Raw genomic sequence first — 19,193 nt, forward strand, 5'->3', positions numbered from 1 at the left:
ACTACTATAATACTGCCCCCTATGTACAAGAATATAACTACTATAATACTGCCCCCTATATACAAGAATATAACTACTATAATACTGCCCCCTATGTACAAGAATATAACTACTATAATACTGCTCCCTATGTACAAGAATATAACTACTATAATACTGCCTCCTATGTACAAGAATATAACTACTATAATACTGCCTCCTATGTACAAGAATATAACTACTATAATACTGCTCTCTATGTACAAGAATATAACTACTATAATACTGCCCCCTATGTACAAGAATATAACTACTATAATACTGCTCCCTATGTACAAGAATATAACTACTATAATACTGCTCCCTATGTACAAGAATATAACTACTGTAATACTGCCCCCTATGTACAAGAATATAACTACTATAATACTGCCTCCTATGTACAAGAATATAACTACTATAATACTGCCCCCTATGTACAAGAATATAACTACTATAATACTGCCTCCTATGTACAAGAATATAACTACTATAATACTGCCCCCTATGTACAAGAATATAACCACTATAATACTCCTCCTATGTACAAGAATATAACCACTATAATACTCCTCCTATGTACAAGACTATAACTACTATAATACTGCCCCTATGTACAAGAATATCACTACTATAATACTGCCCTCTATGTGCAAGAATATAACTACTATAATACTGCTCCCTATGTACAAGAATATAACTACTATAATACTGCCCCCTATGTACAAGAATATAACTACTATAATACTGCCTCCTATGTACAAGAATATAGCTACTATAATACTACCCCCTATGTACAAGAATATAACTACTATAATACTGCCCCCTATGTACAAGAATATAACTACTATAATACTGCCCCCTATGTACAAGAATATAACTACTATAATACTACCCCCTATGTACAAGAATATAACTACTATAATACTGCTCCCTATGTACAAGAATATAACTACTATAATACTGCCTCCTATGTACAAGAATATAACTACTATAATACTGCCCCCTATGTACAAGAATATAACTACTATAATACTGCCCCTATGTACAAGAATATAACTACTATAATACTGCCCCCTATGTACAAGAATATAACTACTATAATACTGCCTCCTATGTACAAGAATATAGCTACTATAATACTACCCCCTATGTACAAGAATATAACTACTATAATACTGCCCCCTATGTACAAGAATATAACTACTATAATACTGCCTCCTATGTACAAGAATATAGCTACTATAATACTGCCCCCTATATACAAGAATATAACTACTATAATACTGTCCCCTATGTACAAGAATATAACTACTATAATACTGCCTCCTATGTACAAGAATATAGCTACTATAATACTACCCCCTATGTACAAGAATATAACTACTATAATACTGCCCCCTATGTACAAGAATATAACTACTATAATACTGCCTCCTATGTACAAGAATATAGCTACTATAATACTGCCCCCTATATACAAGAATATAACTACTATAATACTGCCCCCTATGTACAAGAATATAACTACTATAATACTGCCCCTATGTACAAGAATATAACTACTATAATACTGCCCTCTATGTACAAGAATATAACTACTATAATACTGCCCCCTATGTACAAGAATACAACAGCTATAATACTGCCCCCTATGTACAAGAATATAACAGCTATTATACTGCCCCCTATATACAAGAATATAACAGCTATAATACTGCCCCCTATGTACAAGAATATAACTACTATAATACTGCCCCCTATGTACAAGAATATAACAGCTATTATACTGCCCCCTATATACAAGAATATAACTACTATAATACTGCCCCCTATGCACAAGAATATAACTACTATAATACTGCTACAGATGTAGAAGAGCATAAGGGTCACTGCTGATGTCTCGGAATGATGATATCATGAGTGGGTTGCTGATACAAACTATTGTTTTCTGGTGTCAGACAAAACTGAAGAGAATCTATATCCAGAGTTCGGCAGAGATCATCTATGACCGTCAGCTCTTCTGGCACATCCTGAAGCAGAGCTTTGTCACAGCTCAGGTACCAGCCCCGTCTATGTTGGGGGAACACATGCACCTGCGGGGAGGGAGTCCTGAGACGTCTAAGGGGTCTTCCCATGGGAGGGGGTGATTTCTATGAGGGGGATCTGACTCAGTTAACCATTTGGTGGCCCTTGGGTGCAATCATAGTGAATCATCAGAAAATAGGGGAGTGATAGTGACCACCTATCAATTCTGAGTCCTACCTCATGTCCATTGCGCCACCTGCTGGACAAGGTTATACTGACAGTGCACATAATTGCACATTGCAGGCCCAAACCATGCTGGAGATCTCTCCGGGGTACAACTACTACCCGCTGATGTTGGGGAGCAGCCTGGGAGGTCTGCTGCTCCTGGCACTGATCACAGTAGCGTTATACAAGGTAAGTGAACGCCACGGCCATACAGAGAGTTTCCTGAGTGGCAGTAAGTACTGATGCCCCTTCCCTTCTAGCTGGGATTCTTTAAGCGCCAGTATAAAGAGATGATGCTGGAAAGTCCCGGTGAAGAGAGCGCTGTGATGTCAGAGGCCGACCCTGCGGGCAGCGGAGCGCCACCGTAAGGACGACATGGAGAGGCTGCGCTCATATACAAAAATGTACTTTATTGTTATCTGTTAATCAACTGCAAAAATAAGCGGAATATTCCTGCACAGAAATATATATGGTGTCAGGCACGAGGGCAGCTTCTGATTGGTCAGTGTAAAGCAGAGGGAATGCTGGGAAGTATAAAGGCGATCTGGAGTATCTGCTCACACTACAACCCCCATTCTCCACTATCCCTGGAATGACTCCTTTTCCGCCTGGTGCCGGCCGCCATGTCTGTGTACACGCGCTGCACCCACATATACAAGTACGCCATATTCTGTCCTGTATGGACCGGCAATCACCGCGGTCACACCCACCATCACCTGAGTATCGCCCTGCTGCTGTCCCAACTCCTCTCACACAAAAGTCCAGTTATTGCAAGTGGGGCCCTCAGCAGCATCTCTTGACGTGTGGCTTCTTCTTGGTCTTGGTGATGGTCACCACCTCCGTGGGCCGCAGCCGGGCCTGGCTCTCCTTCTTCATCCTCAGGACCAGACGTGTCACCGACATGAACATCTGCAGACAACATGACAGATCGTGACAGCACCACAGTCTACGGCGGAGTCCGGGGGCTACACACGTGTCAGGACAAAGACATTAAGAGGAAACAGCGCCCTCCACAGGCAGTGTGTGACATCAGCGGATACAAGTTCACCTCAACATGGAAAACAAACCTCCAATACCCAGAATCTACTGCGAGAGCGTTATAAGAGAAGCCGGCAATATCAGTCACATATAACGCTCCACAACTGATCTAGCCTAGAGACCTTATATAAGAGGAGCGGGCAATATCAGTCCAATAGAAGAGGTCTCTGGAGGTTATATCAGTGCTGGAGCATTATAAGAGGAACAGCTTATATAAGTCACATATAACAATCCAGAGACCTCATATAAGAGGAGTGGCTGATATAGCCTCCAGAGACGACATATACGTGACTGATATCCGCCGCTCCTCTAATATAAGGTCTCTGGAATGTTATATGTGACTTCTATCAGTCGCTCCTCTTATAATGCTCCAGCTCTGATAGAACCTCCTGAGATGACATATATGGGACTGATATCCGCCGCTCGTCTTAAAGTGCTCCAGATGTGATATAGCCTCCAGAGACATCATATATGTGACGGATATCTCATCTGGAGCATTTTAAGATGAGCGGCGGATATCAGTCCCATATATGTTGTCTCCGGAGGTTATATCAGAGCTGGAGCATTATAAGAGAAGTGGCTGATATAGGTCCCCTATAACACTCCAGAGACCTCATATTAGAGGAGCGGCGGATATCAGTTACATATATGTCGTCGCAGGAGGCTAGATCAGTGCTGGAGCGTTATAAGAGGAGCAGCTGATATCACTCAATCATAGAAGGTTGTCACACTGGAGATCTATGACATGTATGGGGCAGGGAGGCCCGGGTACACGCACACACAGTATTGTCCGGCTCCCCTGTGCGAGCGCAGCTCTCCCCCCGGGGCAGTCGCTGTGAATGGAGCCTGTGTTTGGCCTCCACCTCCGCACACATCAGAGCAGGCTGCTCATGTTTGAGGCCGGTCTGCACTTCAGGATGTGAGGAAGGGGTTAACACGGGAGTGTGTGGGCAACGGTTGGCATCCATCAGATATATGGTTTTCTTTTTTTGCGTGTTTGAAGTGGCACGGACGGACACGTCTGTACAAACCACACACCCACCTCTTCCACATTGCGGTTCTCCTTTGCGCTCGTCTCATACAATCGGACCCCCATCTGGTCGCTGAACCTTTTTGCGTCCGCGGTCTCAATACGTTTTCGGGAGGGGTCATCATCTTTATTGCCCACTAGAAAATGAGAAAGCAGACGGTGCTGCGGATGAGACGTGCCACCGGGGTCATTGTATTACACTGGAGACAACAGGATGGAGTACGGCCAGCGGAGGCGCCGCTGTGATCCGCGGACAGACGCGGACCGCTGAGATTCAGGATCTCCATCTAGAGGCAGTCTAATCTGCTGACAACGCACGTCTGCATCGAGGGGCAGTCTATTGTACGGCAGTGCGGGCACTGGAGGCGGCACAATCACGCCTACACTCCGTTCACTACAATGGGACTGCTGGAGAGCGCTACGTTTGAGTGCTTGACTACTGCAGAGGCCGTCGCTGCCAACACTTGGGGCCAAGTGCTCAGGATCGGTGGGGGTCTCAGCAGTTGAACCCCCACCAACCAGCAAGTTATTTAGTATCTTGTGGATAGAGGATACTTTGGGGCGATAGCCCTTTAACCCCTTAAGGACGCCGCTTATTTTGGCATTAAGGAAACAATGCAGCTATTGCCCGCGGGCATCAGGTGTAACAAACAGCCGACTCCTGCACTGTATGAAGAGAGGTCGCCCTGCGACCCCGACGCTGCATGATGTAAGAAGTGTGCGTCCTGGAGTGTTAAGGGGTTAATAATGTGCTCAAATTAGTACATTATGGACACTAGGATACCACATATGCAGGTTTTTTTTTTTATACAAATAGGGGAAAATGAGCAAAAAAAGTTTTTTTCTATGTTTTTTTTAACACTAGTTTTTTTGTTCTCTCACACTCTTTATATCCCTGTAGGGGACTGTTTATCATAGCTGCTATGGTACAAGCATTCTAGGACTTCTATACTGCAGTGCCTTATCGCTGGTTATAGCGATCATAGGCAATGACAAGCCGGACCGCCTGTATCTGGCGTCTGGTTGCCATGGCAACCCATCAGCCCTCCGTGATTATATTGCAGAGTGAGCGCCCTTCCTCTGTGAATCCTTTACATTCCGCAATCTACATAGGTTAACAGCAGGGGGGCGCAGCATGTACCCCCCGCTGTTGCAGTGGGAGGCCAGCTCCCGCTGTATGATGGGCACAGGCTCACTTCTGACCCCGCACCATCCACATGACGTAAGCTTTCATCCTGTCACATTACAATGAGGTAACCCTACATCCTGTGGTATTAAGGGGTTAATGGATCACAATGGCAGCGCAGAGCACCAGGTCTCGGTCAGGTCTGATTAGATCATGTACTGCTGCATCCGATACCGAGGACCGTCACCACCGGCCCCTTGCTGTCCCCAAGTGTCTGCTCCCCTTACTGCATACATCATGTCCCGCCTGCGGAGAACTCACCTAGCACGGTACACACAGAGTCACAATTCTGAGTTATCTCATGCAGCCATCGCTTCACATTCACAAAGGATTCTGGGTTGGTGACGTCGTACACCACAATGACCCCGTGTGTGTTCCGGTAATACCTGCACAATTATAACATCACATTATAACGACCACATCACCATTAGATCTGTCTGTCCCATCCCTACGCTGGCCACACCCAAATCCTGTGACGCCCAACACCTTCCACCCCGCTTCCCCTACTTCAGGACTGCGCAGTAGGCGTCTCCGGTATGGTGCTCACGTTGATGTGATGGTTCGAAACCTCTCCTGACCGGCCGTGTCCCAGATCTGCAGCTTTACCCGTTCACCATCCAGAACCACCGTCCGGATCTTAAAGTCCACTCCAATTGTTGTTATGTAGCTTCCTGCAAGAGTGCAAAGAGAGCAAAGTGATGAACACAAGAGAGAGAACAAGAGACCAGGGAAGCAGATAGAGGCAGTCGCCAGAGGGCGCAGAGCGAGTAGAGGGCAAGGAACGGGTAGGGGCAGCGGTCGTCAGAGGGGGGGGGGGGACAGTTGGCAGGGAGCGGGTAGAGGGGGGTGCGGTCGGCAGAGAGAAGGGAGCAGATGGGAGGGGAAGGGGCAGAGGGCAGGAAGCAGATCGGGGGGGGAGGCAGAGGGCAGGGAGCAGATGGAGGGGGCAGTCGGCAGAGAGCGGGTAGAGGGGCGAAGCTGGCAGAGGGCGGGTGGAGGGGGGCGGTCGGCAGAGGGTTGGCAGTCGGCAAAGGGCAGGGAGCAGGTAGAGGAGGGGGGCGGTCGGCAGAGGGCAGGGAGCGGGTAGAGGCGGTCGGCAGAGGGCAGGGAGCGGGTAGAGGGTAAGGAGGGGGAGGTCGGCAGGGAGCGAGTAGGGGGGGGGGGAGGCGGTCGGCAGGGAGCAAATTGGAAGAGGCTGTGGCGGTGGTAACATTGAGGCCCATCATCATACTTACCAGAGAAGGAGTTGTCGGAGAATCTCAGGAGGAGGCTGCTCTTCCCCACACCTACAGGGAAGACTCGTTAATCATCTCGTATAATTGGCACATAACGTTTATCGCTCAAAATTGGTTCAAGCGGAAGAAATTAAGCGATAATCGTCCCATGTGAATGCAAACACATTGTTCACTACTCGTTAGCACCGACTTTCAATCAGCATAAAACCTATCACTGGATCGCGGCTTGTCATTCCGTGTAAACGCTCCCCACTGTGTTACGCATAGCAGGTGAAGCGCTGAGCGAGGCGCCCGCGAGATCTGTCAGTGTAAACGCTCTGAACAAGCGCCAGCGACCTCAGCTCTCTGCAGACGTTTAACCCGATTGTTGCCTCGTGTAAAATGCCCATTACTCGCGTCCCCAGGTAAACGAGAGGATGCAAGTCGCAGTGGCGGCTACCAAGGGCCCGTCCCACCGCAGGTTCCTATATGAAGGAACTTACCAGAGTCCCCGATTAGCAGGAGCTTGAATAAATGATCATAGTCCTTGGCAGCCATGTTTCCGACCGCGCAGCATTCAGCGGTGTCCTGTTCTGGGGTGACACTCTCTCTCGCCTGTGTACTGCCACCAGATGCGTCTCTCTGCCTCACATCCCTGGATGCTCCTCGGCGCCCGGCTCCTCCCCTTTGTCAAACAGTTAATCTTCTGCAGTCACGTCGGTCTCTCCGCACTCTCTCAAGCGCCAATACACTTTATTGACACCAAATACATTTTTGGATGGTCTCCCTTGCCAGCTAGCAGTCTATTTGATATTTCAGGCTTCCTCCCCGTCCGGCTGTCTCTACAGATCTCGCTTTCTCTGGAAGGGTGTCTCTCGCCTCTGTTCTGTTTTCGCTGAACTCAGGGGGAAGGAAATCCCAGCTCTTCCTGTATGTGGAGAGAAAACACATATATAGCAATCACTGCGCTCCACTCAGCACGAAAGGGGCAAGCAGGGTCCTATATGGAGGCCGTATAGAGCTGCCCTCCGGGTCACCAGTAATGCAGGTCCCATCCCCCCCCCCCCCCCCCCCCATTACCGCCAGCAGTCGGACACTTTCTTACATATGTAACACAAAGGGACTAATTGTTGTGGGAAGAAAAGTAGAAGTTGGGCACAAGAACTGCGCAACAAGAGGTCACTCCCATCAGCGCAGAACCCGAGAGCCAACATGTAGACAGACTGTAATCACCCTCATCAACCCTGACCCCAGGAGCTCACCATCTAATCCCCCTATCTAAAACACAATGTATTGCTCCCATAATCCTAGGCCCAAGATAAGAGGATTTCTATAGGTACCCAGGAAGTCAGTCTACATCCCCATGAGGTTCTAGAGGTATACAGTATATAACCTGAGGAGGATCTATAGGTACATAGGAGGCCCGTATACAGAGCCTCCTGATTGTAGGTACACAGGAGGGCAGTATATAACCAGGAGGCGGATCTATAGGTACATGGCAGCTCAGTATACAACCCGAGGTGGAACTATGGGTACCAGGCAGGGCAATATATAAACAGAGGAGCTTCTATGTGTACACAAGAGGTCAGTATACAACCAAAGGAGGCTCTATGGGTACATGTAAGGTCAGTATATAACCAGAGAAGGTTCTAGATATATATAGGTCAGTATATAACCCAAGGAGGATCTATAGGTACACAGGAGGCCAGTATATAGATCCTCCTCTGGTTGTAGGTACATAGCAGCTCAGTATATAACCAGATTAGGTTCTATGGGTACCCAGGAAGTCCATAAAGAAACCGAAAAGGTAGCCAGGAGTCCAGTATATAACCAGAGGTTGATCTAGAGGTACACAGGAGGTCAGTATATTACTGAGGTCGATCTATAGGTACCCAGGAGGCCAGTATGTAATCACATGAGGATCTACAGGTACCCGGGAGGCCAGTTCATAACCCAGAGGAGGATTTACAGGTTCCCGGGAGGCCAGTATATAACCAGAGAGCGCTCTATAGGTACACGGGAAACCATTATGTAGATTATCCTCCGCTGGTTGTAGGTACATGGGAGGCCAGTATACAACCCGAGAAGGTTCTATTGGTACACAGGAGGCCAGTGTATAGAGCCTCTTCTGGTTGAAGGTATATCGGCGGCAAGTATATAACAAGAGGAGGATCTATAGGTACAAGGGAGACCAGTATATATCCAGAGGAGGATCTACAGGTATACGTGAAGCCAGTATGTAACCAGAGGAGGATCTACAGGTACAAGTACCCAGGAGGCCAGTATGTAACCGGATGATGCTCTATAGGTACCCGGGAGGCCAGTATATATCCAGAGGAGGATCTACAGGTATGCGTGAAGCCAGTATGTAACCAGAGGAGGATCTACAGGTACATGGAAAGTAAATATATAACCAGAGGAAGATATTTAGCTACATGGCAAGTCAGTATACAACCCGAGGAGGTTCTATGGGTGCACGGAAGGTCAGTATAAATCCCAAGGGGGGGGGGGAATCTACGATGCTGCATTGATTGGCTGAGTAGCACTTGATGAACAATCGCTTCCTAGAGGAGGGATTTATAAATCCAGCAACCAGGAAGTGATCTTCTATGCTCGAACGGGGACAGCAGGACCCTCGGCGGACATCCGGAGAGCAGCGGGAGGACCCGGACCGTGCCTGCTAGGTAAATATTCCCTTTTTTTGGAAGCGCAGGTAGAGCTTAGTTTCGGGTAGAGCACTTAACCTTCTTGCGATTTATAGCGGTCAGCAACGATGCAATGCCTAATTATCCATAGGAAAACACATCGCTGTCTCAAAATCATGGGGACAAAGCGGCGACACCGCTGCGACTCTGTGCGGCGATATCGCTGTCATATGTGTGAAAGAGGCCAATAGGAACACGGGATGTCAGTATACAACCTGAGGGGGATCTATAGGTACAAGAGAAGTATGGGCTAGCAGCAGGCCAGTATATAACTAGGAGGAGGAGCCACAGGTACACGGCAGGCCAGTATATAACTAGGAGGAGGATCCACAGATACACGGCAGGTCAGTATATTACTATGAGGAGTATCCACAGGTACACGGCAAGCCAGTACATAACTATGAGGAGGATCCACAGGAACGCGGCAGGTCAGTATATAACTAGGAGGAGGATCCACAGGAACGTGGCAGGCCAGTATATAACTAGGAGGAGGATCCACTGGTACACGGCAAGCCAGTACATAACTAGGAGGAGGATCCACTGGTACACGGCAAGCCAGTACATAACTAGAAGGAGGATCCACAGGTACACGGCAAGCCAGTACATAACTAGGAGGAGGATCCACAGGTACACGGCAAGCCAGTACATAACTAGGAGGAGGATCCACAGGTACACGGCAAGCCAGTACATAACTAGGAGGAGGATCCACAGGTACACGGCAAGCCAGTACATAACTAGGAGGAGGATCCACAGGTACACGGCAAGCCAGTACATAACTAGGAGGAGGATCCACAGGTACACGGCAAGCCAGTACATAACTAGGAGGAGGATCCACAGGTACACGGCAGGCCAGTACATAACTAGGAGGAGGATCCACAGGAACGCGGCAGGCCAGTATATAACTAGGAGGAGGATCCACAGGAACACGGCAGGCCAGTATATAACTAGGAGGAGGATCCACAGGTACACGGCAAGCCAGTACATAACTAGGAGGAGGATCCACAGGTACACGGCAAGCCAGTACATAACTAGGAGGAGGATCCACAGGTACACGGCAAGCCAGTACATAACTAGGAGGAGGATCCACAGGTACACGGCAAGCCAGTACATAACTAGGAGGAGGATCCACAGCTACACGGCAGGCCAGTATATAACTAGGAGGAGGATCCACAGCTACACGGCAGGCCAGTATATAACTAGGAGGAAGATCCACAGCTACACGGCAGGCCAGTATATAACTAGGAGGAAGATCCACAGATACACGGCAAGGCAGTATATAACTAGGAGGAAGATCCACAGATACACGGCAAGCCAGTATATAACTAGGAGGAGGATCCACAGGTACACGGCAAGCCAGTATATAACTAGGAGGAGGATCCACAGGTACACGGCAAGCCAGTACATAACTAGGAGGAGGATCCACAGGTACACGGCAAGCCAGTACATAACTAGGAGGAGGATCCACAGATACACGGCAGGCCAGTATATAACTAGGAGGAGGATCCACAGGTACACGGCAGGCCAGTATATAACTAGGAGGAGGATCCACAGGAACGTGGCAGGCCAGTATATAACTAGGAGGAGGATCCACAGGAACGCGGCAGGCCAGTATATAACTAGGAGGAGGATCCACAGGAACGCGGCAGGCCAGTATATAACTAGGAGGAGGATCCACAGGAACGCGGCAGGCCAGTATGTAACTAGGAGGAGGATCCACAGGAACGCGGCAGGTCAGTATGTAACTAGGAGGAGGATCCACAGGAACGCGGCAGGCCAGTATATAACTAAGAGGAGGATCCACAGGAACGCGGCAGGCCAGTATATAACTAGGAGGCGGCTCCACAGGAACGCGGCAGGCCAGTATATAACTAGGAGGATCCACAGGAACGCGGCAGGCCAGTATATAACTAGGAGGAGGATCCACAGGAACGCGGCAGGTCAGTATATAACTAGGAGGAGGATCCACAGATACACGGCAGGCCAGTATATAACTAGGAGGAGGATCCACAGGTACGCGGCAAGCCAGTATATAACTAGGAGGAGGATCCACAGATACACGGCAAGCCAGTACATAACTAGGAGGAGGATTCACAGGAACGTGGCAGGTCAGTATATAACTAGGAGGATCCACAGGAACGCGGCAGGCCAGTATATAACTAGGAGGCGGCTCCACAGGAATGCGGCAGGCCAGTATATAACTAGGAGGAGGATCCAAAGGAAGGCGGGAGGCTAGTATATAACTAGGAGGAAGATCCGCAGGAACGCGGCAGATCAGTATATAACTAGGAGGAGGATCCACAGGTACACGGCAGGTCAGTATATAACAAGGAGGAGGATCCTCAGGAACGCAGCAGGCCAGTATATAACTAGGAGGAGGATCCACAGCTACACGGCAAGCCAGTATATAACAAGGAGGAGGATCCTCAGGAACGCGGCAGGCCAGTATATAACTAGGAGGAGGAACCACAGCTACGCGGCAAGCCAGTATATAACTAGGAGGAGGATCCACAGGTACACGGCAGGCCAGTACATAACTAGGAGGAGGATCCACAGGTACGCGGCAAGCCAGTATATAACTAGGAGGAGGATCCACAGGAACGCGGCAAGCCAGTACATAACTAGGAGGAGGATCCACAGGAACGCGGCAGGCCAGTACATAACTAGGAGGAGGATCCTCAGGAACACGGCAAGCCAGTATATAACTAGGAGGAGGATCCACAGGTACGCGGCAACCCAGTACATAACTAGGAGGAGGATCCACAGGTACACGGCAGGCCAGTATATAACTAGGAGGAGGATCCACAGGTACACGGCAGGCCAGTATATAACTAGGAGGAGGATCCACAGGTACACGGCAGGCCAGTATATAACTATGAGGAGGATCCACAGGAACGCGGCAGGCCAGTATATAACTAGGAGGGGGATCCACAGGTACACGGCAAGCCAGTATAGAACTAGGAGGAGGAGCCTCAGGTACACGGCAGGTCAGTATAGATCCCCCTCAGGTCATATAGGTGCACAGCAGGTCAGTATATGACCAGAGGAGGATCTGGAGGTACACGGGAGACCAGTATAGAACCGAGGAAGGACTTGTGTGTAGCTTACATATTACCAACACAAGTACTGGAGACAGCCTCTCCATCACCCCCTGCCCCAGAATCTCTCCCCACCCCGCAGTCTCTCTGCTCCGGTCTGTCTCTCCTCCTCCACCCCGCAGTCTCTCTGCCCCGATCTGTCTCTCCTCCTCCACCCCGCAGTCTCTCTGCCCCGGTCTGTCTCTCCTCCTCCACCCCGCAGTCTCTCTGCCGCGGTCTGTCTCTCCTCCTCCACCCCGCAGTCTCTCTGCCGCGGTCTGTCTCTCCTCCTCCACCCCGCAGTCTCTCTGCCGCGGTCTGTCTCTCCTCCTCCACCCCGCAGTCTCTCTGCCGCGGTCTGTCTCTCCTCCTCCACCCCGCAGTCTCTCTGCCGCGGTCTGTCTCTCCTCCTCCACCCCGCAGTCTCTCTGCCGCGGTCTGTCTCTCCTCCTCCACCCCGCAGTCTCTCTGCCGCGGTCTGTCTCTCCTCCTCCACCCCGCAGTCTCTCTGCCGCGGTCTGTCTCTCTGCCGCGGTCTGTCTCTCCTCCTCCACCCCGCAGTCTCTCTGCCGCGGTCTGTCTCTCCTCCTCCACCCCGCAGTCTCTCTGCCGCGGTCTGTCTCTCCTCCTCCACCCCGCAGTCTCTCTGCCGCGGTCTGTCTCTCCTCCTCCACCCCGCAGTCTCTCTGCCCCGGTCTGTCTCTCCTCCTCCACCCCGCAGTCTCTCTGCCCGGTCTGTCTCTCCTCCTCCACCCCGCAGTCTCTCTGCCGCGGTCTGTCTCTCCTCCTCCACCCCGCAGTCTCTCTGCCCCGGTCAGTCTCTCCTCCTCCACCCCGCAGTCTCTCTGCCCCGGTCAGTCTCTCCTCCTCCACCCCGCAGTCTCTCTGCCCCGGTCAGTCTCTCCTCCTCCACCCCGCAGTCTCTCTGCCCCGGTCAGTCTCTCCTCCTCCACCCCGCAGTCTCTCTGCCCCGGTCAGTCTCTCCTCCTCCACCCCGCAGTCTCTCTGCCCCGGTCAGTCTCTCCTCCTCCACCCCGCAGTCTCTCTGCCCCGGTCTGTCTCTCCTCCTCCACCCCGCAGTCTCTCCTCCTCCACCCCGCAGTCTCTCCTCCTCCACCCCGCAGTCTCTCCTCCTCCACCCCGCAGTCTCTCCTCCTCCACCCCGCAGTCTCTCCTCCTCCACCCCGCAGTCTCTCCTCCTCCACCCCGCAGTCTCTCTGCCCCGGTCTGTCTCTCCTCCTCCACCCCGCAGTCTCTCTGCCCCGGTCTGTCTCTCCTCCTCCACCCCGCAGTCTCTCTGCCCCGGTCTGTCTCTCCTCCTCCACCCCGCAGTCTCTCTGCCGCGGTCTGTCTCTCCTCCTCCACCCCGCAGTCTCTCTGCCGCGGTCTGTCTCTCCTCCTCCACCCCGCAGTCTCTCTGCCGCGGTCAGTCTCTCCTCCTCCACCCCGCAGTCTCTCTGCCCCGGTCAGTCTCTCCTCCTCCACCCCGCAGTCTCTCTGCCCCGGTCTGTCTCTCCTCCTCCACCCAGCAGTCTCTCTGCCCCGGTCAGTCTCTCCTCCTCCACCCCGCAGTCTCTCTGCCGCGGTCTGTCTCTCCTCCTCCACCCCGCAGTCTCTCTGCCCCGGTCTGTTTCTCCTCCTCCCCCCCGCAGTCTCTCTGCCCCGGTCAGTCTCTCCTCCTCCACCCCGCAGTCTCTCTGCCCCGGTCAGTCTCTCCTCCTCCACCCCGCAGTCTCTCTGCCCCGGTCTGTCTCTCCTCCTCCACCCCGCAGTCTCTCTGCCGCGGTCTGTCTCTCCACCCCGCAGTCTCTCTGCCCCGGTCAGTCTCTCCACCCCGCAGTCTCTCTGCCCCGGTCAGTCTCTCCTCCTCCACCCCGCAGTCTCTCTGCCCCAGTCTGTCTCTCCGCCCCGGTCTGTCTCTCCTCCTCCACCCCGCAGTCTCTCTGCCCCGGTCTGTCTCTCCTCCTCCACCCCGCAGTTTCTATGCCGCGGTCTGTCTCTCCTCCTCCACCCCGCAGTCTCTCTGCCGCGGTCTGTCTCTCTGCCGCGGTCTGTCTCTCTGCCGCGGTCTGTCTCTCTGCCGCGGTCTGTCTCTCTGCCGCGGTCTGTCTCTCTGCCGCGGTCTGTCTCTCTGCCGCGGTCTGTCTCTCTGCCGCGGTCTGTCTCTCTGCCGCGGTCTGTCTCTCTGCCGCGGTCTGTCTCTCTGCCGCGGTCTGTCTCTCTGCCCCGGTCTGTCTCTCTGCCCCGGTCTGTCTCTCTGCCCCGGTCTGTCTCTCTGCCCCGGTCTGTCTCTCTGCCCCGGTCTGTCTCTCTGCCCCGGTCTGTCTCTCTGCCCCGGTCTGTCTCTCTGCCGCGGTCTGTCTCTCTGCCGCGGTCTGTCTCTCTGCCCCGGTCTGTCTCTCTGCCCCGGTCTGTCTCTCCTCCTCCACCCCGCAGTCTCTCTGCCCCGGTCTGTCTCTCCTCCTCCACCCCGCAGTCTCTCTGCCGCGGTCTGTCTCTCCTCCTCCACCCCGCAGTCTCTCTGCCGCGGTCTGTCTCTCCTCCTCCACCCCGCAGTCTCTCTGCCGCGGTCTGTCTCTCCTCCTCCACCCCGCAGTCTCTCTGCCGCGGTCTGTCTCTCCTCCTCCACCCCGCAGTCTCTCTGCCGCGGTCTGTCTCTCCTCCTCCACCCCGCAGTCTCTCTGCCGCGGTCTGTCTCTCCTCCTCCGCCCCGCAGTCTCTCTGCCGCGGTCTGTCTCTCCTCCTCCGCCCCGCAGTCTCTCTGCCGCGGTCTGTCTCTCCTCCTCCGCCCCGCAGTCTCTCTGCCGCGGTCTGTCTCTCCTCCTCCGCCCCGCAGTCTCTCTGCCCCGGTCTGTCTCTCCTCCTCCGCCCCGCAGTCTCTCTGCCGCGGTCAGTCTCTCCTCCTCCGCCCCGCAGTCTCTCTGCCGCGGTCAGTCTCTCCTCCTCCACCCCGCAGTCTCTCTGCCCCGGTCTGTCTCTCCTCCTCCGCCCCGCAGTCTCTCTGCCCCGGTCTGTCTCTCCTCCTCCACCCCGCAGTCTCTCTGCCCCGGTCTGTCTCTCCTCCTCCACCCCGCAGTCTCTCTGCCGCGGTCTGTCTCTCCTCCTCCACCCCGCAGTCTCTCTGCCGCGGTCTGTCTCTCCTCCTCCACCCCGCAGTCTCTCTGCCCCGGTCTGTCTCTCCTCCTCCACCCCGCAGTCTCTCTGCCCCGGTCTGTCTCTCCTCCTCCACCCCGCAGTCTCTCTGCCCCGGTCAGTCTCTCCTCCTCCACCCCGCAGTCTCTCTGCCCCGGTCTGTCTCTCCTCCTCCACCCCGCAGTCTCTCTGCCCCGGTCTGTCTCTCCTCCTCCACCCCGCAGTCTCTCTGCCCCGGTCAGTCTCTCCTCCTCCACCCCGCAGTCTCTCTGCCCCGGTCAGTCTCTCCTCCTCCACCCCGCACAGTCTCTCTGCCCCGGTCAGTCTCTCCTCCTCCACCCCGCAGTCTCTCCTCCTCCACCCCGCAGTCTCTCTGCCCGGTCAGTCTCTCCTCCTCCACCCCGCAGTCTCTCTGCCCGGTCAGTCTCTCCTCCTCCACCCCGCAGTCTCTCTGCCCGGTCTGTCTCTCCTCCTCCACCCCGCAGTCTCTCTGCCCCGGTCTGTCTCTCCTCCTCCCGGTCTGTCTGTACTCACAGCTCGGCTGTCTCCCGCAGTCTCCTCCTCTTCCTCTCCTCTTATCTCCTCCCCGGACAGTCCGAGCTCGGTGTCCGCTCCCCTCTGACCCCCGCGGACACTTCCCGGTATCTCCGGCTGTGATGAGATGTTTCGCTCCTCTGTTTGCTGTCAGTGAATGAGGACACTCGTCCGTACGCTGCTCGCACTTTACCGAAAATGTCACATTTTCATGCAGATCCCTCCAGATCCCAGCTGTGCCCGTGTTCTGTGGCCCTTGATATACCAGCTGTACCCCATGTACTGTCCCCTGATATGCCAGCTGTACCCCATGTACTGCCCCTTCAGATCCTAGCTGTGCCCTTGTACTGTCCCCCCTGATATACAAGCTGTACCTCATGTACTATCCCCTCCATATACCAGCTGTACCCCATGTACTGTCCCCCCTGATATACCAGCTGTACCCCATGAACTGCCCCCCCTGATATACCAGCTGTACCCCATGAACTGTCCCCCCTGATATACCAGCTGTACCCCATGTACTGTCCCCCCTGATATACCAGCTGTACCTCATGTACTGCCCCTCCAGATCCCAGCTGTGCCCGTGTTCTGTGCCCCCTGATATACCAGCTGTACCCCATGTACTGTCCCCTGATATGCCAGCTGTACCCCATGTACTGCCCCTTCAGATCCTAGCTTTGCCCTTGTACTGTCCCCCCTGATATACAAGCTGTACCCCATGTACTGTATGCCCCTGATATGCCAGCTGTACCCCATGTACAGCCCCTTCAGATCTTAGCTGTGCCCTTGTACTTCCCCCCCCCCCCCCCTGATATACAAGCTGTACCCCATGTACTGTATGCCCCTGATATGCCAGCTGTACCCCATGTACAGCCCCTTCAGATCTTAGCTGTGCCCTTGTACTTCCCCCCCCCCCTGATATACAAGCTGTACCCCATGTACTGTATCCCCGATATGCCAGCTGTACCCCATGTACAGCCCCTTCAGATCTTAGCTGTGCCCTGGTACTTCCCCCCCCCCCCCCCCGATATACAAGCTGTACCCCATGTACTGTATCCCCCTGATACACCAGCTGTAACCCATGCACTGTCCTACCTGATATACAAGCTGTACCCCATGTACTGTATCCCCCTGATATATCAGCTGTAACCCATGCACTGTCCTACCTGATATACCAGCCGTACCCTAAGCACTGTCCTCCTGCTTTACCAGCCGTACCCCGTTCACTGTACCCCCCTGAAATACCAATGTACCCCATGTACTGCTCTCCCCAGATCCAAGCTGTTCCCTATGTACTGTTACCCCCTGATATACCAGCTGTACTCCATGTCCTGCCCCCCCCCCCGATCCCAGCTGCGCTCTTGTACTGTCCCCACTGATATACCACCTGTACCCCATGTACTGTACCCTCCTGATATACCAGCTGTACATGTACTGTTTCCCCAGATCCCAGCTGTGCCCTTGTACTGTCCCCCCTGATTTACCAGCTGTACCCTATGTACTGTATCCCCCTGATGTACCAGCTGTACTCCATGTACTGCCCTCCCAGATCCCAGCTGTACCCCTTGTACTGTACCCCATTATATACCAGCTGTACCCCATGTACTGTTCCTCCCTGTTTTACCAGCTGCACCCCATGTACTGTCCCCCTGATATACCAGCTGTACCTCATATACTGCCCTTCCAGATCCCAGCTGTGCCCTTGTATTGTCTCCCTGATATACCAGCTGAACCCCATGTACTGTATCCCCCTGATGTACCAGCTGTAACCCATGCACTGTCCCCCCTGATATACCAGCTGTATACCATGCACTGTCCCCCGATATACCAGCTGTACCCTATGTACTGTATCCCCCTGATGTACCAGCTGTGCTCCATGTACTGCCCTCCCAGATCCCAGCTGTACCCCTTGTACTGTACCCCATTATATACCAGCTGTACCCCATGTACTGTTCCTCCCTGTTTTACCAGCTGCACCCCATGTACTGTCCCCCTGATATACCAGCTGTACCTCATATACTGCCCTCCCAGATCCCAGCTGTACCCCTTGTACTGTACCCCATTATATACCAGCTGTACCCCATGTACTGTTCCTCCCTGTTTTACCAGCTGCACCCCATGTACTGTCCCCCTGATATACCAGCTGTACCTCATATACTGCCCTTCCAGATCCCAGCTGTGCCCTTGTATTGTCTCCCTGATATACCAGCTGAACCCCATGTACTGTATCCCCCTGATATGCTAGCTGTACCCCATGTACTGTACCCCTTATGTACCAGCTATAACTCATGCACTGCCCCCCTGATATACCAGCTGTATCCCATGTACTGTCCCCCTCTGATATATCAACTGTACCCTATGTACTGTACTCCCACTGATATACCAGCTGCAGATATACCCCATGTACTGTCCCCCTCTGATATACTAACTGTACCGTATGTACTGTACTCCCACTGATATATCAGCTGCAGATATACCCCATGTACTGCCCCCCCCCCCGATATACCAGCTGTACCCCATGTACTGTCCTCTGATATGCCAGCTGTACCCCATGTGCTGCCCCTTCAGATCGTAGCTGTGCCCTTGTACTGTCCCCCCTGATATACAAGCTGTACCCCATGTACTGTATCCCCCTGATATGCCAGCTGTACTCCATATACTGTCCCCTGATATGCCAGCTGTACCCCATGTACTGCCCCTTCAGATCCTAGCTGTGCCCTTGTACTGTCCCCCCTGATATACAAGCTGTACCCCATGTACTGTATCCCCCTGATATATCAGCTGTAACCCATGCACTGTCCCACCTGATATACCAGCCGTACCCTAAGCACTGTCCTCCTGCTTTACCAGCCGTACCCCGTTCACTGTACCCCCCTGATATACCAATGTACCCCATGTACTGCTCTCCCCAGATCCAAGCTGTTCCCTATGTACTGTAACCCCCTGATATACCAGCTGTACTCCATGTCCTGCCCCCCCCCCCCGATCCCAGCTGCGCTCTTGTACTGT

At 52.9% G+C, this 19,193-nt stretch overlaps 2 protein-coding genes across 2 annotated transcripts in view; one reads left to right on the plus strand and one right to left on the minus strand.

Annotated features, from left to right (window-relative positions):
• LOC136577312 (integrin alpha-M-like) overlaps window positions 1-2,753 on the plus strand; it is a 76,212-nt gene extending 73,459 nt beyond the window's left edge. Inside the window, exons 28-30 of the mRNA XM_066577182.1 lie at window positions 1,980-2,078; window positions 2,350-2,460; window positions 2,532-2,753. Of these exons, the coding sequence (XP_066433279.1) occupies window positions 1,980-2,078; window positions 2,350-2,460; window positions 2,532-2,639 (318 nt within the window). The 3' untranslated portion in view covers window positions 2,640-2,753. The remainder of the gene's footprint in view (window positions 1-1,979; window positions 2,079-2,349; window positions 2,461-2,531) is intronic.
• A 295-nt stretch (window positions 2,754-3,048) lies between these two features.
• LOC136577316 (ras-related protein Rab-35-like) lies at window positions 3,049-16,322 on the minus strand. Its single transcript, XM_066577190.1, has 7 exons — window positions 16,185-16,322; window positions 7,243-7,667; window positions 6,761-6,811; window positions 6,073-6,196; window positions 5,787-5,911; window positions 4,352-4,476; window positions 3,049-3,180 (listed from the first exon to the last, which is right to left on the minus strand). Exons 2-7 carry the CDS (start codon window positions 7,295-7,297, stop codon window positions 3,055-3,057), a joined length of 606 nt encoding a protein of 201 aa, XP_066433287.1. The 5' UTR covers window positions 7,298-7,667; window positions 16,185-16,322; the 3' UTR covers window positions 3,049-3,054.
• Between the last annotated feature and the right edge of the window lie 2,871 nt (window positions 16,323-19,193).

The sequence above is a fragment of the Eleutherodactylus coqui genome, chromosome 8, assembly GCF_035609145.1.
Source record: "Eleutherodactylus coqui strain aEleCoq1 chromosome 8, aEleCoq1.hap1, whole genome shotgun sequence".
Classification (NCBI taxonomy): domain Eukaryota; kingdom Metazoa; phylum Chordata; class Amphibia; order Anura; family Eleutherodactylidae; genus Eleutherodactylus; species Eleutherodactylus coqui.